The sequence below is a fragment of the Bos taurus genome, chromosome 17, assembly GCF_002263795.3.
Source record: "Bos taurus isolate L1 Dominette 01449 registration number 42190680 breed Hereford chromosome 17, ARS-UCD2.0, whole genome shotgun sequence".
Lineage (NCBI taxonomy): Eukaryota > Metazoa > Chordata > Mammalia > Artiodactyla > Bovidae > Bos > Bos taurus.
The window spans coordinates 62514852-62540802 of NC_037344.1; the positions used below are offsets into that span (position 1 = coordinate 62514852).

Sequence of the window (25951 nt, forward strand, 5' to 3'; positions counted from 1 at the left end):
TTGAATGAATGAGTATAAAACTAACAGTTGTATTCAAACTGAAAATTCAATTAATACAAACAAATAGAAAGAAAGAGAGGGTAAACAAGCGCCCAGACTGCCAGCACCCAAGCAACCGCTCCGACACTCCGGTGACAGCCTGTACACATCAATCACCCTGTACACAGACACTCCTCCCACACACAGGATGTGCAAAGTGGGCCTGCACAGGACCTGGCCACGGCCCGCACCGCCCCACCCGGCAACAGAAGGCGTCCGCTGACACAGGACGCCGTCCTCACACCATTCTTCATAATGGCCGGGTCAAAGTTCAAGGTGTGGACACGCTACCCGACTTTTTCGAACCTACCCCCAGGTTTTCCAATGGTAAGCAGTATCGAAACACACATCCTTCTAAATACATCTTTAAGCACTTGACTAAATATGTCCCTGAAATGAAATCCTAGAAGGAGAATCTCAAGATGAGAAAGTATTCACATTTAAAATTTTGATACAAACTGAAGGACTGAAAAGAAAGAACATCTTAGAGGAGAATCAGAATTACAGACACTGCTGTAGGAAACTGGAGAGTTACCAAATGGTGAAAAATGAGGATCTGGAAAAGTTGAGAGCTTTTGGCAACATTCTGCTTTTCATTTCTCAGTGCATGCGTGTGTGTGAGCTAAGTCACTTCAGCTGTGTCTGACTCTGCAATCCTACGGACCAAAGCCTACCAGACTCCTCTATCCATGGGATTTCCCAGGCAAGAATACTGGAGTGGGTTGCCACTTCCTCCTCCAGGGGATCATCCTGACCCAGGGATCGAACTCATGTCACTTACATCTCCTGCATTGGCAAGTGGGTCTTTACCACTAGCGCCACCTGGGAAGCCCTCATTTCTCAGTAAGTTCCCCAAACACAAAGCTATGGTCACTGGGTCTTTCCGCCTGAGTTCTTACCTTATTCTCCAGAGGTCATCAAAGAGGCCTTGCTCCAGCTGGGGCAGCAGCAGGGCAATGGCCGTCTCAGCATACATGGAGATGACCCGCTGGCCTGCACGCAGGGCAGTATCACGCACAAACTCGTTCTCATCAGCAAGAGCCTGTGCACAGAGCGGGTGTCAGCCAGACCTGCTGCCCCCTAGGCACCGAGACCCAAGAAAAAATGGGACTCCCTGCCACCCCAGCTGCATCTGGCAGAGAAGCCGAGCCCCCCAGGGGAGAGCATGTGTCCTGGCCCCACCCTAGGCCCTATCCTCAGTGGGGGCACCGGTGCCTACTTTGAGGATACAGGGGATGATGGGCCCCACATAAGGAGTGAATTTGTCCCCGAAGGTGATGGGCAGGTAGTTGAACATCATGATGTAGCCGTCTCGGACGTGGGGGGCAATGTCCACTTTGCTGGCTGTAGCCACAATTTCTGGCATCAGCTTCTCCAACTTCTCCACCCCCAAGCCGGCCATGACCTCAGCCAACCCTGCAGGAAAGGGACAGAGTGAGCCCACAGGACCTCAGGGCCCCCAGACTGCCTCCCAGGTCTGGCCCCTGGGCCCGCCCTGCCTCACCCTGCGCGGCGCCTGAGCGATCCACAGAGCTCTGCTCGTAGGTCAGTGTCTCCATCAGCCACGGCAGCAAGTCCTCAAAGCATGACTCCCCCATGCCCTTGACCATGGCCCCAAGAGCCTTTGCAGACACTGTCCGTACCTGTCAGGGAACCGAGAGAGGGCAAGGTGGGGAGATGTGACCACAGAGGAATGAGGAGAGGTCCCTAGGGTCTCCTGCCCTTCACCAGACAGATGCAAACGCAGCTTCTATGGCTTCTTAGCGATCGGTTGGCTGGGGTGGGGCTAAAGCCATGAGCTCCCGCCCTCTTCCCTCTCAGACTCACCTCAGGCACAGGATCCAGGAGAGAGGCTTTCAGACCAGGCGTCACGCTTGGCAGGTAAGGAGCCAAGTCCTGCAAAGACGGAAGGAGCGACTCAGTGGAGGCCTGAGGCCCACTTTCTCCAGACTGGTTCCTGGGTAGATCTTGACCACCCCACTCTGCTGACTAGGAGCACTCACAGGGATAAAAAACCCCCTCCATCCCCCTGGTTCCCTGAAGGCCCTGAGTGATCACTCGGAAAAACCTTTGAGGGACCCCAGGCCCTCCTCAGGTGGTGGAGAGCCCCCAGCTGCCATTCAGAGCTCTTTCTCCTCCTGGGACTGAGGGCTGCCCAGCCTTGAGCATCCACAAGATTCTCTTAGCACTTTCCTTTCAGAGTTGCACAATCTTTACCTTAAAAGGTTTATGTCTCTTGATACAGCACTCGACTTTCAGAAACAGTTTTAAATATAGAAAGAACCTTATGTTCACTGCAGTATCATTTAAAATAGCAAGAAACCTTGGACACTATGTGACCGACAATAGAATTATGTAAGTTATGGTATATAAACTTGTTGGAATGTTACATAACTATTTAAGACTCGGTTTTATGAATAACTCGTTATAACTTGGACATACGTTTATGTTCAGAAATATCATTTTTAAACGTAATTTTAAAACATAATTGTCTAGGCTTCTGGAGGGCTAAGGGTAAAATGTTTTGGTTTTCCAAATTCCAATTTCCCAAATTTCCTAGGATTGACCTAACTTTCCACTTCATCTCTTGTGCCTGTAGCCTCAGCAAGCAAATCAGAGCTGTGGTACTAAGAGCACAAACATCAGCCTCTGGGAGTGAGTGAACAGAGCAGATCTCTCAAACGAGGCTAATTTCCTGAGAGGCTCACAGAAGCCAGTGCTTATGACAAGGAGACACTGCCAGCAATCAAAGCGGCAGCCGCTTTCCCAACACCCCTGAAAAGTCAAAGGCCAGGCTGGACCTTTCCTCCCCATCAGTTGGTGAAAGGAGCTCACGGGGACGGGCCTCATCTTGGGGTGGAGGTAATCGAGACTTGTGTGGCTGGGCTCTGCAAGATGTGCAGAGGGCTCAGACTTCCACCCTCTACCCCAAACAGTCCACTTCTGCCCTGATACCATCAGGAATCAAATGCCCACAGCTGCCCTGCGTCTACTGTCGGTAGGGACCGTGTGTCCTGAGCCAGCATCCATCGGTCTGTCCTGCGTGAGCCCCCCACAGGCCCATACCTTCTGGTCTGTCAGGGAGTACATGTTGCCAATGATCTGGGCGGCCATCTTCCGTGTGTCCGTGGAACGGTCCTGGAAGGCTCTCTGGACGATGGGCATGATGAGGGCCAGGGACGGTGCATCGATGAAGTGGACAAACTTGGTGTCCAGCAAGGTCTGCAAGCACTTCTGGGTCTTCCGGGAGGGGTCTGTCAGGGCGTCCAGCAGTACCGGGGCGATGGCTGCGTGTCCAGACAAGAGAGAGGCAGCTGGGTACAAGTCTGTGGGGCAGCTGCCAGAGCCCCCAGCACTAGATGGGTCAGAAGAAAAGGAGGCCAGGGGCCCTTTCCCGAGAGCCCCACAAGGGGCTGAAGAAGCCAGCCTGTCTGCAAAGAGCAATTCTATTCTTGCTCCCCAGGAGGAAGTGGTGTGGGGGCGGCAGCTGTCACCCCCTTGCCCTGCAGAGCTGTGGCTGGTGGGGTGCCTGCCGGCTAGCTTCAGTGGCCCTGAGCTACAGCCCCAGCTAGGCCTCCAGGGGAGGCCACTTAGCAACGTGGATCTTACTCAGGAAGCAGCATCAACCCAAAGAGGCTTTGTGAAAAAAACCGTTTGGAGACGACAAAGGCCCCCTGAACCAGTGGTGGGAATAAGGTACACAACACTCAGAGCAGCCGCCACAGGTAAAATGAGCTCTCCAAAGTCAGCGTTATCAGCCCAGTAGAAGGAATTTCAAGAGGGGTACCTGGCTCATCTTTCCCACAAGTCCAGGGAATTCACCACTAACAAGATACACGCCAGTCAAGAGTTCTAAGGGAATTTCCTGGCGGTCCAGTGGTCAAAACTCGGCACTGCGGGGGCCTGGGTTCAATCCCTGGTTATGGAACTAAGAACAAGCAAGCCATGCAGAGTGGTGCCCCATTCCCACCCCCAATTTTTTTTTTTTAAATAACCCAATTTAAAAATGGGCAAAGGATTTGAATAGACAGTTTTCCAAAGAAGATATGCAAATGAAAAACAAGCACATGAAAAGACGTTCCACATCATTAGTCATTAGGGAAATGTAAAACAAAACCACAATGAGTGGTTAAGACTCCGTGCTTCCACTGCAGGGGGCATGTGTTCGATCCCTGGCTGAGGAAGTAAGATCCCGCATGCTATGTGGCATGGCCAAAACAAAACCACAGTGATATGCCACTTCATACCCACTAGGATTTCTGTAACCAAAAACACAGACGGTAACAGTGTTGGCAATTGAACACCTTTGTGCGTGTGTATATAGCTACTCAGTGTGTCAGGAATGGTACAGCCGCCAGGTTAACAGTTCCCTAGAAGAGGTGAACAGTTACCACATGACCCAGTTATGCCATCTCTAGGTATCTAACCGAGAAACCTGAAATCATGTCTACAAAAACAAAAATCAAATAAAACCTTGAACACAAATGTTAGTAGCAACATTAAAAACCAAAAAGTGGAAACAACGCAAACACCCATCAATTGATGTATGGACACACAAAATGGCACAGCCACACACGAGATACGTTATTAGGCCATAGAAAGGGATGAAACACTGACAGATGCTGCCATGTGGATGAACCCTGAAAACATAATGCTAGACACAGAAGCCAGGCATAAAAGGTCACACAGCGTATGATGCTGTTTCCATAAAGTGTCCAGATATGCAAACTCAGAGACAGAAAATAGACTAGGGGTCATCGGGGGCTAGAGGTAGAAGGGGAAATGAGGAGTGAAACCTAATAATGGGTGTGGGGTTCCTTTCTGGGGCGATGAAAGTGCCCCAGAACTAGACAGTGGTGATACTTACATAATTTTGCGAAGATGCTAAAAACCACTATGTTGTACATTTGTATAAAGTGAATTTTATGCAAATTACACTGCAATTAAAAAAAAAAGAAAAAAGGACCCAGGCTGGATTCCCAAAATGGAAGGCCTTCATTTGATAAGAGATAAGACGGTTCTGGGCCTTAGAAATGCCCAGGGCTGTTGGACATTGTAAAGAACGACAACAAAACCCACATCTACCTGTTCCTCCCGTAAAACCCATCATTTTCTGATTAAAATCAAGTCTGGAAATACTTAGGCTGAAACGCACTGAATGGTCACCAATGCCCTAAGCTGAAGCTTAAAATTTGACAAGTATGGTGCTGCAAGTCCACATAGCTGGCTGGGGTTTATTTCTAGAAATCAGTCTTTCCTAGTCACTCAAGAAACAACCATACTAAAGAGTAAGCTCCCTAATCTTCCCTCCATCATAGGTCTCCTGGAATGAGCGTGAATACAAAGTTCCCTGGAACCTAACCCCTGAGGGGTGCTGCTGCTGCAATCCAGAGCCTGTCATTCAGTTCTGCGGATCTCAAGGCTCCCTGAGAATCAAGCTGCCTCCGGGTCAACACCTCAGTTTCCCCACCTCTATGGTCAATGAGTGCTCTAGACCAACAGGAAAACAGACCACTTCTGAACTATTTTCCACTGATTATCGTAGGAAAAGGGCTTCCCTGAGTTTAAAGGTTATCTCAGGGCGACTGTCTCTGTCCTCAGAGGGCCTGTGCTGAACAAGTGCACGTTCCCTGCAGCGTCGAGGAGCACAGGGAGGAGCACGGCCCGCGCGCTCGTGGGAGAGGCCTTACGTACCCAGGATCTCTGGGTTCCTGATGACAGAGCCGATCTGCCTGAGCGCCTGCTGCCCAGCCTTCTGCACTTTGACGTGGGAGTCGGTGAGCACCTCTGTGAGCTTGGGCACAATGTTGGGTAGGCAGGACGACAGCTGCTTGGGAGCACAGTAGGCCATGGCCCCGAGCAACTCCACCGACCCTGCAGACGGCAGACACATGCCTGTGTGAAATCATGAACCACAGGCTGGCAGTTCACCCAGGCTGGCTGCCTGGGCAGAGGAGAAGCGGCCTGCTCCTCCCCAAGCGGGAGGGCACAGGGCTTGGCTCCAGCCAAGTGAGCAAGACGCGCCTGAGGCCGGCTGAGCCGGGGGAGCCCGGGTGAGAGCCTGGGCAGTGGTGGGGACAGAGGCCAGACCCAGCCTAGAACTGGCAGTGTCCCCAGGTCAGTTCACTGAGCTACTCTGTCCTCAGTCCGCTCACCCACTGAGTAAGAGAGTGAGTTTTCAAGACACAGTAGGGCAAAGCCTGAAGGACCACGGGGGAGCCCCGCCCAACGCTGACCCGCCCCAAAGCAGAGCAGCTTCGTTTTACAAGTTAGGATTCCAAATAAGATTATATTTTTAAAAAGAGGACTTAACAGGGGAAGAGATCTTAGAATCAGAGACCTAGCCACAGACCAACTTTAGAGCTCTGGGATTTTCTGATTTAGGTCTGTGGTTCTTGTCAGAGGCCTGTTTCTTGAACGAAAGTGAACAAACTATTATAGAAACAAGCCACCTGATGAGAGCCCTGGCCTCGCCCCTGGGCGGGAGGGTGGGGGGGGTGGGTGGTGTGCACACAGGACAAGAGCAGCATCTCTGCACCCCTGGGAAGGTGCTGTGCAGAACAGGAAGCTGAGACAGCGGCACCAAAGGAGCAGCCTCACCGGCTTTGGTTCTCCAGGATTCCTCCTCCAGGGCAGCCAACAAGGAGGGGAGCACCAGCTTCACCCCATGAGCACTCAGGTTGCTCATCACAGCCTTGGCACAGTCATCTGCAGCCTCGAGGGAGGAGAAAAGACGTTCAGGGGCTTTCTCCAGCACACCAGGGTCAAGGCCTAAGGCTGGACCTTGTGCCCCGCTGGTGATCATCGCTCACCAGGAGTCTACTGTGTCAGAGCCCGGGCCCCGGCCCACACAGGCAACTGACAGGAGGGACGCGGTTTCTCACCTCACCAGGCTTCCGTACTGCACTGGGAACCAGGGGAGTCCACACCAGTGACCGGCACTCGAGCGGTGGGCAGAGGGGCTCCCGTGGGGCAAGGCCCCCCACACCCCCGCCCCGCGCAGCCTCAGGACTTACCTCCCGCACATACTGGTTCCCGTCCCCAAAGCAGAGCAGCAGATGGGGCAGCACGTGGACCACATACGGCTCAAAGAGCTTCCCCAGCATGGTGCAGAGCATCTCGAAGGCAAAGAGGGCTCCTGGGGGTGGCAGGGCGAGGTGGGGCAGTGAGGCTGGGATCGGGACATCCTCTGGGGATGGGGCAGCCACAGGACAAGTTCCTCGTCCCCTCCTCACCCTCTAGAAATGCTCAGGGCAGCTGGGGGGCTACAGTGGCCGCTCAGGAGGGAGCAGCGCCCTCTGCCTGCCCCAAACAGAAAGGAGGCAAGAATGGGAAGCACCACCAGTGAGAAAAGCACCGTCTCCCTCGGCTGAAGGTGCTTGAGTCAGAAACAAGGACGCCCAGGCCACACCGGCGTGGCCGGGAGGAACAGCTCACAGGAGCACACAACCCGACGCCAGCCTTTGGCAGGGGAGGAAATGCCAGGTTCCCTCCTCAGGCAGCCAGGGCGGGGAGGGGGCAGCGGCCGAGCCTGGAGATACTCACCCTCCCGGCGGCGGAAGTTCTTCTTGTCCTGAATGGCATCGGTCAGCGCGGCCATCATCTCCTGCTGCTTCAGCGACAGGATGCCCAGGCCCTTCACCAGGCCCGCCAGCCCGTACGCAGCCCCTTTGCGCTCGGCGTACTTGTCTGACTCCAGCAGCTGCTGCATCAGCCTCTGGATCATACCCCCCGCGTCTTCCTTTATGGCAGGGACGAGGGGTGGCAAGCAGTTGGCCACGGATTCCTGGACCTGGGGGAGGGGCCTGCCCGTCAGTGCTGAGGCTCAACCACAGCCGGTGCCTGGCGGCTGATGCGGTCCCCCAGGCCAGTCTCTGCCACTGCCTGTCAGCCCACAAGGAGCATCAAAAAGGCCAACAGGGGCCCATGATCACGTCTGAAGTGCGTGCCCACAGGATGCACGCTACGTCTGTGAGCCCCCAAATCATCAGCTGTTATGGGGCTGTTTCTGGTCTGAAGGGAGAACCAAGGCCTGGGCAGGTGGGGTGGAGGCTCAGGACGGAAAAACTTACTCACAAAGAAGGATCCCGAGAGAAGTGGGCTACTTTGTCTTCTTAGAAACAGCCCGAGTCTCTCGATTCTCAAATTTGTTAGAATCACAGGGAAACGGGGCTGGGACTTAGAGGACCAGGCCCAAATGGAGTGGTTCCAGAAGATGCTGTCAATCATCCCGACAAAGTTCAGAATGCCCAACCAGGCCCAAGAGGCGGCCTGTGGCTAGGGGCCCTGGGCATGATGCTTTGGAGGCCGGGTGCTCTGACAGCTTATTCGACCACGATTCTGTAAACCTATGGTTTTCAACTGTGCCTTTGAGGAGGACACTCTGGATGGCTCAAAATGAAGTGACCAAAACGCAAGTCACAGAAAATACACGTAATGTGTTCTTCAAGAAAGAGAAAAAAAAAAATCCTTTGCCCTGTGGCCTGAAACTGCATTACTGCTGCTGCTGCTGCTGCTAAGTCACTTCAGTCGTGTCTGACTCTGTGCGACCCCATAGACGGAAGCCCACCAGGCTCCCCCGTCCCTGGGATTCTCCAGGCAAGAACACTGGAGTGGGTTGCCATTTCCTTCTCCAATGCATGAAAGTGAAAAGTGAAAGGGAAGTCGCTCAGTCGTGTCCGACTCTTAGCGACCCCATGGACTACAGCCTACCAGGCTCCTCCATCCGTGGGATTTTCCAGGCAAGAGTACTGGAGTGGGGTGCCATTGCCTTCTCCGGAAAACTGCATTAAAAGGCCCCCAAAACATACAACACACACACAGAGAATGTCATGAAAAGCCTAACACACCAAGGACGATTTTTCCCCCTAATCTTTGTATATCCAGAACCAAGTTTATACTAAGTGCAAAAAATAACTATTAAAAAATGATTTAAAAAAATGCATATATTTAAGAGATTTAGAACATAGTAACAAACTGACTCTCCACTAGGGCATTTCTAACTGTAAATAAACGAGGTAGTCCCCCTGAAAGAAGGGCAGAGAACACAGCCATCTGGATTTGACATCCGACTTCGTTTGCAGCTCCCAAACTTCATTTGCACTGCCCACCCAAACAGGGACCAGGTAGTCGGGGCACATACCTGCTGGGAGGGGGTGGCGAGGGCAGCAATGAGCTTGGCGACAATCGGCTTCACTTTGGGGTCACTCTTGTCCAGGTGCTTGGCTAGAGAGCCCATGAGGACCACCACGCTCTGCCGCACGGCATCGTAGCTGGCATCGTTCGGCGCGTTCTTCAGGAACTCCTCGAACACCGGCAGCAGCGAGTTGACGTTCTCCTGAAAGCCCAGAGCACCCAGAGCCTCACGTCAGCCCCAGGGGCCGTGCCTGGGGACGACGGACTCTGCCCAAGCCTGGGTGAGTGACAGGCATCCTGACCAGTCAGCCAGCCATGCCAGAGGGCTTCCCGGTTTTCTGGCAGGATTGCAGCAGACTTACATCAATTTAATACCTTTTTGGGGTCTTTCTGACCCCAAGGAAATACAAACAGAATCTGCTGCGGGGCCAGCGCCCAGCCAGGACGTCCAGCACCAGGCCTCGCCATGGCACCATGGTGCAGCCTGCCGTCTGCCCCAGCCCAGCCTTCTTCCCGCTCCTCGGGTGCCTGAGACCTTCTCCCCCATCTCCTCGCCTGGCTGAGATCTCCTACCTTTCCATGTGTGTTGAGTGTCGCAAGAGCTGCATCCAACATGCACTTCCGGACATCTGGGTTTCGGTCGTTGAGGGCGTCGGGGACAAAAAATTGAAAGAGTGGCTTCACCTGAGAGCTGTCCAAACACTGGGAGAGCTTGTTCAGGGCCAAAGCCAAGCCACACCTGGGAAAGAAGGGGAAGTGTGTCAGGGGAGTTAGAGGCCTCCTGGCTAGGGGCCTCTATCCCGGCATGTCACGAGGAGCGCGAGCCTGCCAACAGCACACGCTGCTCCAGGGCAGAGCACAGCACAAAGCCTGCTTCCCTCTGTGTTAGTGCACTGCCTAGCCTTCTCCCACCAGGCAGGAGGAGACGGAGGGGAAGGAGGCAGAGGTGACAACACCAGAAATGCCCGTATTCTACAAAGCCAAGTATGGTGAATCAGCCACGGCCGTGAGGAGGTACCTGGGGACCTCTAAGAAAACAGTTCCCAGGGGAAAGGAGAAACACGAGCAAAGTAGCCCAGCTGGCCAAGAGGAGCTGGAAGTGGACCTCAGGCCTCTGACTCAGAGGGAGGTCTTGTCTTTTCCCATCCCTGCTGACCCATCACCCTCTGCTGCCTCCTCGCGGCATGCAGCCTCCACCCAGCCACACGTCCAGAAGTGCTGAGCGGTACAAGGCTGAAACAGCTGTCGTACCTGGCTTCCCACTGGTCTGGAGGAGATTCGGAGATAACTCGTCCCAGAGCATCCAGCACCGGGGGCGGCCGCTGCAAAAGACAGGTTATCGATGCACTGCAGGGCTCTCTCCGGGCCCGCAGGCCAGCCAGTCGCCCAGGTGAGGCGGGATCAGGCACAAGCCACCCTGAGCCACAGGGTGGCTCTGTCTGGATTAGGTTGGAGGCTGATCAGGGTCCAACCCCACCTTGTATGCCCAGACTACAGTGCCCAGACTACTCACATAGAGCTTCTCCTGGTAGATCTCCATGAGCCTGCCCATGACCTCAGCCGCCTGCCGCTGGTAACGCGCCACCGCCTGGGAGAGGGCTTCCGCCCCGGCCTGCCTCACAGCTGCCTCGTGATAGATGACGTCGTCGATGAGCAAGGAGCAGAGGTCTGGCTGCAGATCTAGGCCCATGGTCGACCAGAGCCTACAACAGACCAAAGGCATCTATTCGGACCAGGACTTGCAGCGCAGGCCCTTCTGCCAAAGCCAAAGTCCCAGCCCTCGATCCCTCTGTAGGCTCAGCATGCTGGGTCCGATTACTCCATGAGAAGAAAGAGAACAGACCAGGACAGGCCAGCCTTCTGATGGCGCTCACCTCTCGGCCAACTTTCGGATCTCTTCCTCCTTGTCGAACTTAACCACCCAGAGCCTGCGGAGAAGGTTCAGGCCATTCTTCTCATCGGTGTCAGGCGCCGGCAACACCATGTGGAGTTCCAACAGGCCCTGAGAGGGGTGGGATCGCACCACGTGAGGCAGGACCTTTGGGAGAACACTCCGACCTGCCCTCCCCGCCTCCCAAGATGAAGCCACCAGCCACACGTGGGTCTCCACAGAAAATCAATTAACGAACTCTTAACTTCTTCAGCTGCACCAGCCACATTCCAAGTGCTCAGGAGCCACGCGATGGCTGGTGGCTGTCCTGCTGGATGACACAGTTAAACAGTCCCATCCCGGCAGACAGCTCCGCTGGACAGCAGTGCTGGTTAGGGAGCGCCATGAGGCAGCTCAACTCATTAGCTGCTCTGTCTCTTCAAAGAGCTTTTCTTTCGTGAGATGATGGCATGCAGTGGTAAAATCTTTTTTAAGTAAACTTTCAAAATTCAACTGTTAACATTCAAGATCGACAAAAATCTCTGAAAAAGGATGTTCCCTTTGTTTTAAGAATATATGCCGCACTGCCATTGTGTTTTCCATTTTATCAAGGACTAGTGAACACTCTGTCACAGAGCAGTAGCTGGAGGCTGCAGACTGGCATTTGGGAAACATGTTCTCACACTCCTACGGGATCCTTTAGTTTGGGTCCCAAAGCTCCAAGAAAGGGCAAGTATAAGGTAGTGGATTGAAGAAATGAGCCAATCCTGTGAGTCAGATCTACAAAACTACCAAGTTCCACGGTGCGTTTTAGAAGTTAGGTGACGTCTTCAAAGGCAAAGGAAAAAACCAGTGATACAACTGCTTCGTTGTTCCAGTTCCCAGAATGATCCCAAGCCACCCTCTGTGACCTTGCTCTTTGCCTCCAGGACACACTGGTGCACACACGCGGCACATCCCATCAGGGCAGCTCAAACAGCAGCACTGAGGGACGATGTTGGGGGGCGGGGGGCAAGGCAGCCCCGTGAGGGCATGGGCACACACCCGGAGTACAGTGTCCCGCACGTTGGCACAGGGGGACAGCAGGGCGCAGAGCAGCACGTCCACCTCCTCCTGCTCTGCAAAGGCACAGCCATCCTCGCCACTGCTGCTGGCACACAGGGTGGTCAGGGCCTCTGAAGCCAGAACCTGAGGGAGACATCCAGCCACTGGGCTCAGTTCGACAAATCGTTTCCTACTACAGGGCCAGGCAGGGGAGCTGGGGATGAGCTTCCGGGGGGAATCTGAACTAAGAACGCCCATCCCACCCACCCCTACTAGGCCTCAGACCCCAGCGCCAGACCAAGGCCAGTGGCAGGATCCAAGCAAAACCACTCATGAGCTGAGAACAGTCTGGCTGGCTCTCACGAGTACCGCTGTGCCCAAGGTCAGAACTGAGGGCTGGGAGAGGCAATCGGAACCTGAGGGTGGGGTTGTGAACAGTAGAAGCCAGCAGGGGACCAGATTACCTGAAGTCGGGGAGAGCCCGTCCCAATCACCCAGGTCAGAAGGCGCAGCATGGCCACGCGAGGCAGCAACTCCGGGCCGTTCTACGGGAGAAAGCACATGAGGCAGGACGAAGCTCCACGGAAGGTCTGTAACCAAGCCCAGAGGCACGTGAGTCCCTCTCACCCACAGGGGAACATTCTGGGTCTTCCTGCTGACCACACTGGAGGGACCCTGTCAAGTCTACAACTCAATCCACAGGAGCCAACCCCAGTCAGCCGTGATCTCCAGGGACTAAAAATAACTATTCCTAACCTTGGCTGAAATTCACAGACTTTTGAAATACAGGTGGCTCATGAATACACAAAGAGACACTGAACTTTACAAATAAGTAAAGAAATGCAAAATAAAACAAGATACCATTCTTCCACCTGTCATTGACAAGCTAAACACTACATGAGGTTGTATGAGGTTTGGAGAAAAGGAAACGCTTAGCAAGGGTATAGTTCAGAACATGTCACATGACCTAACAATTCCACGCCCAAGAATCTGTCCTATGAGAATGTTCACGTGGTGTGCAAGGCATGTAAATGAACAGGGGACACCCCACAGCTGCATTCAAAACATGGAAACGTTTGCGGCCTTAAAATGTCAATCAGCAAGTAAAAAGCTGACTAAAACATTGTGCGCCCACAAAACACAGCCTGTAATATGAGATCCACATGATGTGGACCACACAGGTCCTGACACTGGAGGAGGCCCAGAGAAGACAGTCCCGTGGAAGGAGCGGTGCAATCCATTTTTTGCATTACTGCATTTGTGGGTATGAGCTTTATACGTGCTTAAATAAAAAAGTCCGCGAGGGTATAGACCAAACTGTTATTAATAGCTACCTCTGAGGAGGGGCATTTCTCTTCTTGCTTCTGTACTGTTGGAATTTTTTTAAAGTACGTAAGCACTACTTTCAAATTCTTAGAACATAATCTACTAAAACTGGGCTTCCTCGGTAGCTCAGCTGGTAAAGAATCCGCCTGCAATGTAGGAGACCCTGTTTCAACTCCTGGTTGGGAAGTTCCCCTGGAGAAGGGATAAGCTACCCCCTCCAGTACTCTTCCCTGGTGCTTCAGCTGGTAAAGGATCCACCTGCAATGTGCGAGACCTGGGTTCAATCTCTGGGTTGGGAAGATCCCCTAGAGAATGAAACAGCCACCCACTCCAGTTTTCTGGCCTGAAGAATTCCATGGACTTTATAGTCCATGGGGTCAAAACGAGTCGGACATGACTGAGAGACTTTCACTTTCAATCTATTAAAAAAGAAAATTCCTTGGGACTTCCCTGGTGGTCCAGTGGTTAGGACTTCAGGTTCCAATGAAAGGTGTGGGGATTCTAACCCTGGTCAGGGAGCTAAGATACCACATGCCTTATGGCCAAAAACCCAAAACATAAAACAGAAGCAATATTGTAACAAATTCAATAAAGACTTTATAGATGGTCCACACCCAAAAAGTCTTTAAAAAAAAAAAAAAGAACCCAAAAATCCTGACTGAATGAGCTCGTCTCAAAAGCAAGTGAAAAGGATAGTAACCAGCACTGTCTTCTTAAGAACAACATACAATAAGTTAGAGTCCTTCAACTCCTTTGGCTCAGAAACTATCAGATGCAGGAGACCCATAGCTTCTGTAAGGCCTTGGAGGCTCTCTCAATAGAACATTTAGGGTCTCCCCACCAATGGCCGCTGCTGTAGGACCCCCTCCCCAGAACTGTTCATGGGTCAGGAAGTGTCAGAAGCCCCTGCCCTACCCCCCGCAACCCCACTCAAGCCAAGGGGGAGCTGAGCTCCCCAGCCTACCTCGTCCACACGCCCAGGTGGGTTGCTTGGGGAGGCCCGCAGCTGGGCGTGGACTGTGAGGATCTGAAGAATCTGGGCCATTCTTTCCTCCTCCTCCTCACTGTGGTGGGGCATCTCAGTCAGCACCATCTTCAGAAACGGGAAAACCAAGGAGAAGGCTGGCGCGGACAGGGGCGCAGCGTCTGTGAGAGCAAGAAGTAGACCGACTCTGCAGGCGGGCCAGGCCCCAAGTTTGGCCGCCACAGCGTCCATCCTCAGGGCAAGCGGGCAGGGAGACGGCTGGAGGCCCTTTCTGATACCCTGAAGCCAGAGGCATGACAAGAGGGACAAGAGACGGCAGTCCAGTTCTAAAGCCAATGCTGCTCCTACCCCAGACAGCGCCTGGTTCCACAATGTGAGCATTAAAACAGACAAGTAGATTCCAACAGCAAGAACTAAACCCTCAAGGGGGGCGGGGGTGGGGTGGGGGGTCACAGTGACTGGACTCAAAAATCATCCATCTGGTTCAAGGGGTGAGGTGAGGAAATCAACACCAGCAAGGGGAGAGACCAGCGGAAGCTGCGGCCTCGGGAAGCCCGGAGGATGGAAGTCAAGCCCCCGCACGGTTCACCTGCCTTGCGCCCTCTGTCCACCCTATCCGGTCCCTCACCTGGCTCGCCCTTGCCTGCCCTGCTGGTGATGGTGTGACTGTGCAGCAGGGTCACTGCTCTCTTCACGGCCACCGACAGCTCTTCCTGGCACCATGACTCGTCCAGGGCACATTCCGGCTTCAGCAGGCGCAGAGTCACATGGCTCACCAAAGTGCCTGTGTCCAAGAGAAGGGACCCACAGGGATGACCCACGCAAAGACACACAATCTGGCTCGGGTGTGAACCAGGGACCCACATCCCCCTGAGTTAACACTAATCAAGCTCTGCTCTGCCCTGCCCATCTCCTCAACCTAGTTTCTCGTTTCATCTCCGTGACACTCCAAAAGCATGGACAAGCTGGCAAGGGGCTATCCTCCTGACAGTAAGGAATCGGAGGTATGCAGCAAGGAGGCATGAGCCACACAAGGTTACTCAGCTGGGAGTGAAGCTCTAGCCACAGGGTGCTCCCACCTTCCATGCAGCAGCCCAGCCGGCTGGGTAACACTTCCGATAGGTTCTGTGTGCACAGCCTGACTCCAGCCTCACCCATGGGAACGTATCCTTAAGGCTCAAAGGTGTCATACAATCCACAGAGCGAGGTTACCACAATTCCCAGCTACCTCACAAGGTTCTTTGTGGCTAAAGAGAAAGCTTCTCAAGGCCACAGAGCCCTCTGGTCACCCACACCTGGCTGCTCAGGAGCTCTGGGCTCCATGGATAGGCCACGTGGCACCAACTATCCCAGTGCCACTGAATTTAAAGCTGCTACCGAAAGATCAAGGGCTTCCCATGTGGCCCAGTGGTAAAGAACCTGCCTGCCAATGCAAGAGACATGAGAGATGAGGGTTCAATTCCTGGGTCAGGAAGATCCGCTGAAGTAGGAAATGGCAACCCACTCCAGTATTCTTTCCTGGGACACCCCATGGACAGAGGAGCCTGGAAGGCTACAGTCCATGGGGTAGCAAAGAACTGGATATGACTGAGCGACTCAGCACATACACATACACATACACACATACACACACACACACACACACACACACACAATCACTGACTAGCATCTAAAACTTGGTCCTCAGAGTGAAGCCACAGTAGACATAAAAAAGGAGAGGAGATGGCATCACGTGCTCCCCGGGATGTGTAGCTTGGGCCGCCTGAGGCTGCACCCATGGGAACACAGGTCAGTAGCTGAGATCACTGCATGCCTCCCCCAAGCACTCAGGGCACGCCTGTCCGCCCCCCTCCTGACCCGGGGTCATGCCCACAGCCAGCCAATGAGAACTAACCCAAAGCCTTGAGCCTCGGGGGCATGACACAGGCAGCCAAGGACAGGAAAGGGGTCTTGATCCTGGGAGCAGCCAGGGGAGACTTCAGCAAGGGCAGGAAAGAGTCGACCAGGACCGGGATGTACTGGGTCAGGCCGGACGGGTTCTTGGCCAGGATGGTGTCCAGCAGCCCCAGAGCCGCCTCCAGCTCACTGTCCAGCTGTAAGCAGAGTCAGCCCAGAGGGCTGGTCAGCAGGGCCTGCCCTAACAGCAAGTGAGGCGGGGTCGCTGGGGCAGCCGCTCACCTCCTGCAGCCGCCTCCGGATCTGCGCCTCCTTGTCCAGCTGGGCCTGCAGCATCTCCTTCTGTTTGCTGGTCAGCTGCACCTCCTCTTTTATGCCTTTCTTCTTCTTTATCTCCTGAAGGAACAAGCACAGCAATTCCGTCTCCAGGGCCCAGACCTGCCTCCCTCCCACCACCAGGCAAGGTGAGCTTGGCGCCACCGTCGGTCCCAGGCCAGCTCTGAGTCTGTGATCTGGGCCCCAAACCTGCCGGCTGGCCTGCCCCACTCCCACAAGCCCAAGGCCGCCTGGTTTCTACAGAACAGAGAGCAGTAGAGCGGCCATTTCTTGCCAGATTCTCTATAAGGAAAACACAAAGAGAGTCTTTACATGTTAAGAGAAATGGAAAGTTCCTCCAAGTGTTGAAGAGGGTATTCTGGGAGCCACATAGCTTCAGAATTCTAGCCTAAGGCTCTCCTACCTCTGACCAGCCTGCCCTACACTCTCCTCTAGTGTAAGCTAAAGCCTGGCAGAGGCTGAGAGCATTCATTCATCTGATATTCACTGAGCACCTAGGAGGTGCCAGATGCTGGGGAGACTGTGGGAACAAGACCAAGTCTCTGCCCTTACAGAGCTCACCATCTTAGTGGGGGTGGCTATACAACGAACAGGGAACAGATACATAAGCAAGGTGGCTTCAGATCATGACAGGTGTCATGAAAGGAATAAATATGCGTAACAAACGAGAAGGGGCGGCTCGGCTCTGGGTAGGGTGGGCAGAGGGGTCACCTCTCTGCAGAAGGGACATGTGGGCAGAGATATAGAAGACAAGAAGAACTCAGCCTATAAAGATTGAAGAAGAAAATAAAAAAGACTGAGAGAGGTGCACAGGCTGAGACAAGAGAAAGAGCCCTGTGTGCTGTGCTTCCGCCAGAACCAGCCCCATCACCACTGAACACAGCCATGAACCCCGATGCCCCAGAGGCCACACTGTGCCAGGGCCCGCGCCCAGTCAGGAGGACAGACGGGTCCCGGCCATCCAGGAGCAGGGCGTGGGGACGGGCATAGAGTCAAGCTACACCATTTAGCACAGGAAATACATGAACTACTGACAGCAGGAAGAAAAATCTCTTTTCCTGGAGTTGCGGGTGGAGAAAGCTACTGAGAGACAGCAGATCAAGAAGGTGACAGGAGGAGCCGGGCAGAGCAGGGAGGTCAGAGGAGCATGCCACGGGTCAGGGTGACCCAATGGACCAGCCTGAGGCCTCCGCACACCCACCTCCTTCAGCTCCAACTCGATGATCTGCTCCTTGAAGGAGTAAGCTTTGTTCTCTCGCTTCATGTTGGCCTTTTTTATGCTGTCCTGCTGGGCACTGAAACACCAGAGTGGGTGATCAGCCAGGTTCCATCCAGCCACGAGGCCCTTTAGCCTCCCACCAGCCACGAGATCCCTGCTACCTCTTAAGTCATGGGCACCAGGCAAGTGCTGGGTCCTCCACACGCTCTCGTATCCGGGACCGAAGACTGTGTGTGGACCACAGCCAGCACTCCCCCAACGAACAGACAGACTGTATCACTTACTGAGCCCTCGAGCAGGCGGCTCACCTCTGAATGATGGACTTGTCGTACAACTCCCCTGCAGGGGTCTGCATGATAGCAAACTCCTCCCGCGTCACCTGGCACAGTGCTGGGTTCTGCACGGAGGTGGTGATGGTGCTGATGAGCTGCGGGAGGACCCGGTCTGGGGACAGGATCGAGAGGGAGCCCATGGCGTTCATGGAAGACTGCCAGACAAACACAGACACGGTCAGTGCCTGCCGCGGCTGGCACAGGAGAGAGGGCCTGCCATGTCTCACGCCCCGGGCGGCAGGCTCCCCTTCTTGCCGCTGCCTGTTCTTTCTGAGCCCTGCTGCTGGAGTGGACGGCTACAGGGTGTGCCTGCCTTCTCGGCATGCTGCACCCCGACATGGGGGACATTTCTCTCCCACTCTTGATCTCTGTGGTTCAGGCAGAGCTTCCCCCACCCTCGCTAGAGATGGACACGTGACCCAGACTGGAAGGATGGGCCCTGGGATGAGCATAAGACCTGAGTCAGGTCAACCCAGGCGGTAAGGTCCTCTGCCAGCTGGAATGGTTGGAAAACGCCAGCTTTTCCCACTGGAGCTAACAGGGGATGAGACGTAAGCCTCGAACAACTATCCTGCTACCAAAAAGCAGAGACTGGTAACAGAGCCCATGCTGCAGAAAGCAGCAGTGAGGCACAGACAGAGGAGGAAGGGAGACGGACAGAGAGCAAGAAACATACCACTTACGAGGTCTTGAGGACATTTCAGTCCCTGTCCCGTCACATCCAGGGGCTTACCAGTTAGACGTGGCAACCAGCAAGCTCCCTGCTAAGCTCAAACTAGTCTGCGCTTTCTGTCACTTGCAACCCAACAGTCCAACCCACTTCTCATCACCCCGTCTTCTGTTTCTCTGAATCTTCCTGGTCTGCCTGCTGACCTGATGCCAGAGCCAGCTCACAGGCCCAACTACCTGGTTCAAGGGGTTCTGGGTGGTGATCCTGGGGATGATCTGGTCCAAGTGCCTACTAATGAAGGCTTCCGGATCGATCTTCATCCTGGCGAGAAGTGCTGGCCAGAGGCCAGACTGCACAGCCACTGAAGGGAAGGGGAGCTCTTTGAGGCCTACTGCCCGCCTGCTCTTCCGACAGAGTCCCTGCCCTACCCGCCCACCCAGGCCACAGACCTAAGGATGGGTGGTGAGAGATGATCAGCATCTCCTGTGCCAGCTGTTCCATGCCGGTGATGCCACCCTCCAGCCCTGGCACCCCGGAGATGACACAGAGAGCCTCCTGCAGGACCCGCGGGGGCACGTAGGCCTTGCCCGCCTCAGTCACCTCCCCAGTGTCAGTCACCAGAGCCTCGAAGGGCAGCACCTGTGGGGAGACAACGAATGAGCCCCAATGATCAGAGTCCCGTGCCGGCCTAGCCCTCGGGAGATGAAGACGCCAGGAACGTAGCTGTCTGTCATTCAGTAGATTCTCTGGGCCCCCTGCTGGCGTGGAGACCAAGGCCCGGAGCCCTGCGCTGGGATCCACAGGCTGTGAGATAAGCCTGGAAGGAAACACCTAGGGTCCTGAGCCTCAAAGAGCCCAGAGTGGGTAAAAAGGCAACAGAATCCGATCCAGGGGGAATGAACCTGAGACTGCAAGTCTGTCACCAGCCCACATCCCTTAAGCCGGCTCAGGGAGGGAGGGAAGCAGTGAACGGGACACAGAGAGCACTGAAATCAGGAGCCAGGTCCCCGTCCTGCCGCCACCCGCTGAAGGGAGACGCTGAGCAAGTCATGTCAGCTGCCAGAACCATGAACAACTCCCATAAAACAAGCATAGTAAGCCTGTCAGCCTTTTAAAGGCATTATGAAAAACGGACAGAGAGAAGGGTAGAAAAATGTTTTAAAAATTATAAAGTGCTTTAAAAATGAAGTGTTTTTCCATTACTCAGGAATAAAAAGGTTGACTTATGTGTCATAAGACACGGGAAGAAAGAAAGGCATCTGCAAAGGAATGGTGTGAAACAAGGTGGTCCCTGAGCTGTGGGGCAGGGCAGGAGACCTTGGCATCACACGGAGCCCACGTGAGTGAGGACAGCCAGGGAGCACCCCAGGTGAGATCCCACAGCGCAGGCAGGGGCAGCTCGGGGGTCTGTGAGCCCCAGTTCTGGGGCCCGGAAGAGGCCCTGACCTTGTGAGAACTGAGGACGGTCTTCAGCTCCTCCAGCAGTCCGTAAGCCAGCTTGAAGCCCCCGAGAGAGGACAGCAGCTTCCGGGCCGTCTGCTGGGCCTGCCTGCGCACGTGCCAGGGGCGGCTCAGGAGCACGGCCGCCAGGGCCCGGTGGTACTGCCTGCAGCAGAGGGACAGGGCGCGCTGGGGATGGCCGGGCGCGGCTCTCTGCAGCCAGCCTCCCGCCCCTCACACACAGCTGAGGCTCGGGCTCCTGCCAGGGAACGGGGTCATCTGGCCCGAGGGGGAGGGTGAACGAGCCCCACGTACTGAACTTTGTTGCCTGTGAGTCGGTGCAGATGGTCAAGAAACAGTCTCTCTGTCAGGTGCAGCACGGTACACAGGGCTGGCGAGGGGAGAGAAACAGTGCAAGTGTTTTTAAAATAGAGAATACATCTGCGGCTGAACTGCCCTGAACGGGCCCGATCTCGTCTACAACAGAGGAAACGGGGACTTCCCTGGTGGTCCAGAGGCTGAGACTCCGCGTTCCCAATACAGGGGGCCCAGGTTCCATCCCTGGTCAGGGAACTAGATCCCACATGCCGCAACTAAGGCCCAGAGCAGCCAAATACACAAAGAAATTAATAGAGAAAATATCCAGAAAGAACTGGAAAAGTTGGAAATCAAAATGTAAGCGTAAAATCACAGTTTCACTTGAATTTTCTTTTTTTTAAACTTTTTACTTTATATTGAAGTATAGTTGATTAACAATGCTGTGTTAATTTCAGATGTACAGCCAAGTGACTCAGTTATACGTATATGTGTTATCTACTGAATTTGCTTTTCTGCTAAAAGCAAGTTATGCTTTTAGCATATACACACGTGTATCTTGGAACAAGCAAAAGTATACACTTTCTTTTAATTAAAACAGTGAGATCCTATGGTATAGCACACGGAACTATATTCAATACCCTGTGATAAACTATAGTGGAAAAGACTATGAAAAGGAACGTGTATATATATATATAGCTGAATCATTCTGCTGTACAGTAAAAATTAACACACGAGTGTATTAATTCACTGTAAGTATATTCAACTATACTCCCATAATTTAATTTGTATGCAGTTCTAAAGAATAAGAGCACTTACTGATGTGAAATGATTTCCAAATCTAGAGAGCACAATGCATATAGCATGCATATTACCTTTTATATAAAAAGGAAGAGAACTAACACATAAGGATATTTATTGGTATAAAAATAAAATATCAACAATACACAGCAAGGGGATAAAACTGGCTCTCCATGGCTAGGGATACTGGGCAGATATCAAAGCAAAAGTGTAACTTTCAGTGTAGCCCCTCTTGGGGCTTTTATTTTTGTATTATGTGAATACATTTCCTGTTCAAAGACTAGCTAAATGTGTTTTAAACATCAGAAAGTGACTAACAGTTGTAGCTCATGAACAGAATGTTGTGATGTGCGAGTCAAAAGACTTTTCAAGTCACCAATTAGCCACAGATACTTCTAAGGCAACCTAGAATTTTAAACATACACTTAAAGATCCACAGTTCCTTTTCTGCCAAGATAGAAACCAGTAGTTTTTCTATCTCCCAGTGGGGGAGTCGAGCCAGCCACACTTCACTAGAGCTTCTCAGCTGTCTCTGAACATACGAAAACCTCTGAGACAGCACCAATTACCCAATCAGCTGTAATTATACCTAATATCACAGCTCTACAGCTATTAGTGCTCTGTCTCCACAAATCTCCCACTTCACTCCCACCTCCCCAGCCTTCCAGGCCCCACAGGAATAAATTCATTCTCAGGAAAGCTGAGCTGTTAGTCAGATCGCTCTGCTCCAGGTCTTTGCCGAGCTGACTGGTCAAAACAACAGGCAGTCCGGGAAGGGTCCTCTGTGAAGACCCACCAGAGAGACTCGGCCCTAAGTTCAACTTCGAGTAGGCAGGTAGTGACTCACCATCCTCTGAAGCCATGAGGAGGAATTTCTCGGAAGTGAAAACCTGCTTCTTCTCATCCAAAATGAGCTGCCAGAAACCACTCAGTTTGGCCTCTGCAAGAGACAAAAGGTCACTCCACCACACAGCCCACCGCCTCCCCCAGGGCTAGCCCCGCCACGCTGCAGCTGCCAGGGCTGGGTCCTCTGGAAGACCCGCCTCAGTGCAGCAGGCCAGGGTCCTCGCTCGGCAGGAAGGGGTCACTCCCAGGCTCACCGTCCTCCCACGCCAAGAACTAACTAGTTCTTCTGGTAGCATCACCCCTTATGGAAACCTCTGGTGCTTCTCCACTTCCTGCAGCAGCCCAGACGACTTGCCTCCCCCCTCGGATTCCCACCTGCTCCAGGTGCCAGGCTGAGCTCCTTAAAGTCCTCACATGGCACCTTCCCTTGTCCTTCCCTGGTCTGAACTCACACTGGGCCGTTCCCTTCCAGTCAGTGAAACTTCTTCTAGTCCTCAGGGCACTAGTTCAAACGCTCCATCCTTCAGGAAGCCTTTCCTGGCCCCCAACCCCAAAACTAAAAGCAACCCATCCTTCAAACCTGCTCTTATGCTATGTTTTGCCTTTAACAGCCGATAATGTTTGCATATCCCTTCTCCCATTACAGTAAAGGCAGCTTAAAATTTGCTGAAGCAGGGTCATGTTCATTTCTGCCTCCCCCCACGGAGAAGTAGCTGAGTGCCTTGGCATATACTCAGGTGTCAAGCAATAACATGTGAAGAGCTGAATCTTGTTTCTAACCACAGGAGTACGTCCAGCTACGTCCGCACAGAGCAGGAGTTAGACTAAACAAGCATGGAATACCCTGTAGCCCCAAAAACAGGAACGCTCTTTTTGTTGCACTGATATGGAACCTTTTCCCAGATGTGTTCAGTATATAAAATGCCACACTGTTGTTGTTTAGTTGATAAGTCGTGTCCAACTCTTTTGCAACTCCAGGGACTGTATCCTACCAGGCTCCTCTGCCCATGGGATTTCCCAGGCAGGAATACTGGAGTGGGTTGCCATTTCCTACCCTGGAGGATCTTCCCAACCCAGAGATCAAACCCGAGGTTCCTGCATTGGCAGGCGGACTCTTTACCACTGAGCCACCAGTGAAGCCCGTGTATAGTACGTTACCCAGCGTGTTTGGGCAATTTCACATTAGCCATCTCTGGACACGAAACTGGTACTGTCCTCCAAGGACAGAAACTGAGTGGCTGGAAGGCAGGCTGGCTAAACTCAGGGGACACTGTTCATGTTACACCTTAAAACTGTATAACCAATCAAAAACAAAGTCCCACTGAGCACCTGCAGGGATGAGCCTCAGGGTCGCACTGAGCAGTGGGAGGGCAGCAGGGGGCGCTGTCACCGTCCTCCTCTGCACCGTCCTCCCAGTGCTCAGGGACGGGAGCTTGCAGATAAAATCCATCCCGGCAGGTGCCAAGTGGCCCCGTGGCTGCCCAGGGGGTAAGTGGCCAAGCTGATGCAGCCAAATCCTGAACATTTGGCCCTCCTCCCAGGGACTCTGGAAGAGGCCCTTGTCTGCAGCCTCCTGGACACCGCTGGACTCTTACCAGCCTGCGAGTCGGCCATTGAGAGCTTCGTGAGCAGCAAGGCAGCGGCGACCCCTTCGGTGACAACGGGAACCTGAGTGCCTTGGGAGGCCGCCTTCTCCACTGTCTGGATGAGCAAGGGCAGCAAGTCCAGGGCCTGCAGCAGTGTGTCGCCTGTGGAGACAGGACCGGCGCCTGTCCATCACTCGGGGGCAGGGGCGGGGTGGGGTGGGGAGCGGCAAGATTACCCGGGAAAGGACATTCACCCCTGTCTGAACCGGCTAATGATTACCTTTCAAATACCTCGAAGGAGTGGAATAGAATCTAGGGCTTAAATCAAACTCTACAACCTTACAGATAGAGCTAGAAGGGTCCTTACTAACCCAAGAGTCTGGCTATTCATTTGATGAATAAAGAAACAGAGGGGTGAAGTGAGTTGCCCATGGCCACACAGCTGGTTGGGCGAAGAGAACCAGGGCAAAACCTCAGGTCCACCAATTTCTTTCTGGGGCACTTCCCCCATACCAGACAACCTCCAGACCCAAACCCCCCAACCAGAACCAATCTCCTGACCTATGAACTAAAGTCTGTTTTTTCAAAAAAAGGTAAAAACCTACTAAAACCTGTAACTAAACTCATAAATTACCAAAGTGGTATATCAGAATATTTCACACAAAGAAAGCATTTCATTTGGACAATGCCATGCTTTTGAATCCAAGAAATGTATATTTTAAAGGTTTATTTTATGTTTGCTTTTAAAGTCTGGAGCAGAACTAGAACTAGCTCCAGCTAGAGACGAGGTTAAACCAAGACTTGGCTACTTAGAACTCAATCTAAAGTCAACTTTGAGCTTTGCACAGTGGCAGTATCGTAGCCAACGAGGTTTATCCAAGGCGCGATTATTGCTAATTGAAAAAATAAATAAATAAAGTCAACTTTGATCAGTGCAGCAAAACTGCAAAGTGATACAGACTTTGTCTGCAAAGCTCGGACACAGAACAGAAGGGGGTCACCTTTTTAGAGGGCACTTTGGAATCTCCCAGACATTTCTTTAGACAAAATCGTCATCCATTTAAACCATGAGTGAAACACAAGCCCATCTGAGAGGTGGAAATCAGCGCTGGAGATTTTCTCCTTGGGGATCAAGCTCCTACCCAGGTTTGCTGTGTCCCCTCACTGCACGTGGAAAGGAGGCAAGTGCCCAGATGACACGCTTGTCAGCCCTGGCGCAACGGCAGGGCTAGTTTCTCACAAGTCCAGGGTGCACATTATACATTTACACCTCATACATCAGTCTATCAGAATCATATCTTCATGATTTCAGAAAACAGAGTGACAGGTTCTAGCTATGGGTCCTCTCTGAATAAACTTTGTACTCTGAAGGTCTGATAAGGGGGAGAAGTCAAAATCAAACGGGGCTCTGATTCTAGGCTTTGTGGATGACTAAGCTGGATGCTCCCATGGACTCAGGAGGAAACAATATAAAAAAGGCTGGACCGAGAGGGCAGGCCCAGAGCCATGTCGACGCCCTGAAGACTGTGTCTCCTCTGCGGGGAACCTCTCACCTCGAAAGCAGACCAACATGCACTGCAGGTAGGCGTGCCTCACGGCAGAGGTGGAGGTTTTAAGGCTGAAGGCTTTCTTGAACCATTCGGTGAGCTTCTTGGGTACTTCCGTGGTGAAGCGGTGACACCAGAGAGCCAAGACAGAGACAGCGTGCACCAAGGTGCCTTCATGAACTAGGGGGAGAAGTTGGAGCCGGTCAGCCAGACATCTTACACCCACGTCACATCACCGCGAGCCGCATGCAAAAGCAAGCCAGGTAAAGGGAGAGGAAGCAGTGAGGCTTCGGGGAGGGGAAGCAGGGCCTTCAGAAGGGGTCACCACAGGCTCCAACCGCGAAAACCGGGCTCAAACACGGCGCCCAGCTGCAGCCTCACCGTGCTGCCCAGAATTACCTTCTTGCTGGAGGAACGGGATGAAGAGCTCAGCCACGGTCCCGCTCAGGACTTGACTAGAAGGCCCCGACACCACGTGATGACTGACACTCCCGATCCCTGGAAGACGGGGGTTCCCTGCTCAGCCCCTGGTCAGCACAGAATTGCCAACGCACCATCTTCCTG

The 25951-nt window shown here is 53.2% G+C and overlaps 1 protein-coding gene and 1 non-coding gene across 3 annotated transcripts in view; one reads left to right on the top strand and one right to left on the bottom strand.

Moving 5' to 3' along the window:
- GCN1 (GCN1 activator of EIF2AK4) overlaps window positions 1-25951 on the bottom strand; it is a 55057-nt gene that overhangs the window by 13390 nt on the left and 15716 nt on the right. For both annotated transcript variants that reach the window (XR_812432.4, XM_002694522.6), the window contains exons 13-42: window positions 25787-25885; window positions 25394-25567; window positions 23850-24002; window positions 22256-22348; window positions 20608-20683; window positions 20299-20458; window positions 19302-19491; window positions 19089-19213; window positions 18159-18337; window positions 17833-17926; window positions 16578-16691; window positions 16294-16492; window positions 15028-15183; window positions 14379-14560; window positions 12553-12633; window positions 12089-12232; window positions 11049-11176; window positions 10688-10877; window positions 10426-10496; window positions 9748-9913; window positions 9182-9376; window positions 7585-7831; window positions 7056-7177; window positions 6640-6754; window positions 5734-5913; window positions 3106-3326; window positions 1867-1935; window positions 1544-1682; window positions 1259-1455; window positions 939-1081 (exon numbers count right to left, since the gene is read on the bottom strand). Coding sequence is in view for 1 of the 2 variants with exons in the window: in XM_002694522.6 (XP_002694568.2) it covers window positions 939-1081; window positions 1259-1455; window positions 1544-1682; window positions 1867-1935; window positions 3106-3326; window positions 5734-5913; window positions 6640-6754; window positions 7056-7177; window positions 7585-7831; window positions 9182-9376; window positions 9748-9913; window positions 10426-10496; window positions 10688-10877; window positions 11049-11176; window positions 12089-12232; window positions 12553-12633; window positions 14379-14560; window positions 15028-15183; window positions 16294-16492; window positions 16578-16691; window positions 17833-17926; window positions 18159-18337; window positions 19089-19213; window positions 19302-19491; window positions 20299-20458; window positions 20608-20683; window positions 22256-22348; window positions 23850-24002; window positions 25394-25567; window positions 25787-25885 (4402 nt within the window). In the remaining variant the exon portion in view is untranslated. The remainder of the gene's footprint in view (window positions 1-938; window positions 1082-1258; window positions 1456-1543; window positions 1683-1866; window positions 1936-3105; window positions 3327-5733; window positions 5914-6639; window positions 6755-7055; window positions 7178-7584; window positions 7832-9181; window positions 9377-9747; window positions 9914-10425; window positions 10497-10687; window positions 10878-11048; window positions 11177-12088; window positions 12233-12552; window positions 12634-14378; window positions 14561-15027; window positions 15184-16293; window positions 16493-16577; window positions 16692-17832; window positions 17927-18158; window positions 18338-19088; window positions 19214-19301; window positions 19492-20298; window positions 20459-20607; window positions 20684-22255; window positions 22349-23849; window positions 24003-25393; window positions 25568-25786; window positions 25886-25951) is intronic.
- LOC112442112 (U4 spliceosomal RNA) lies at window positions 24677-24813 on the top strand. Its single transcript, XR_009491141.1, has one exon. It is a non-coding gene; the product is annotated as a U4 spliceosomal RNA (small nuclear RNA).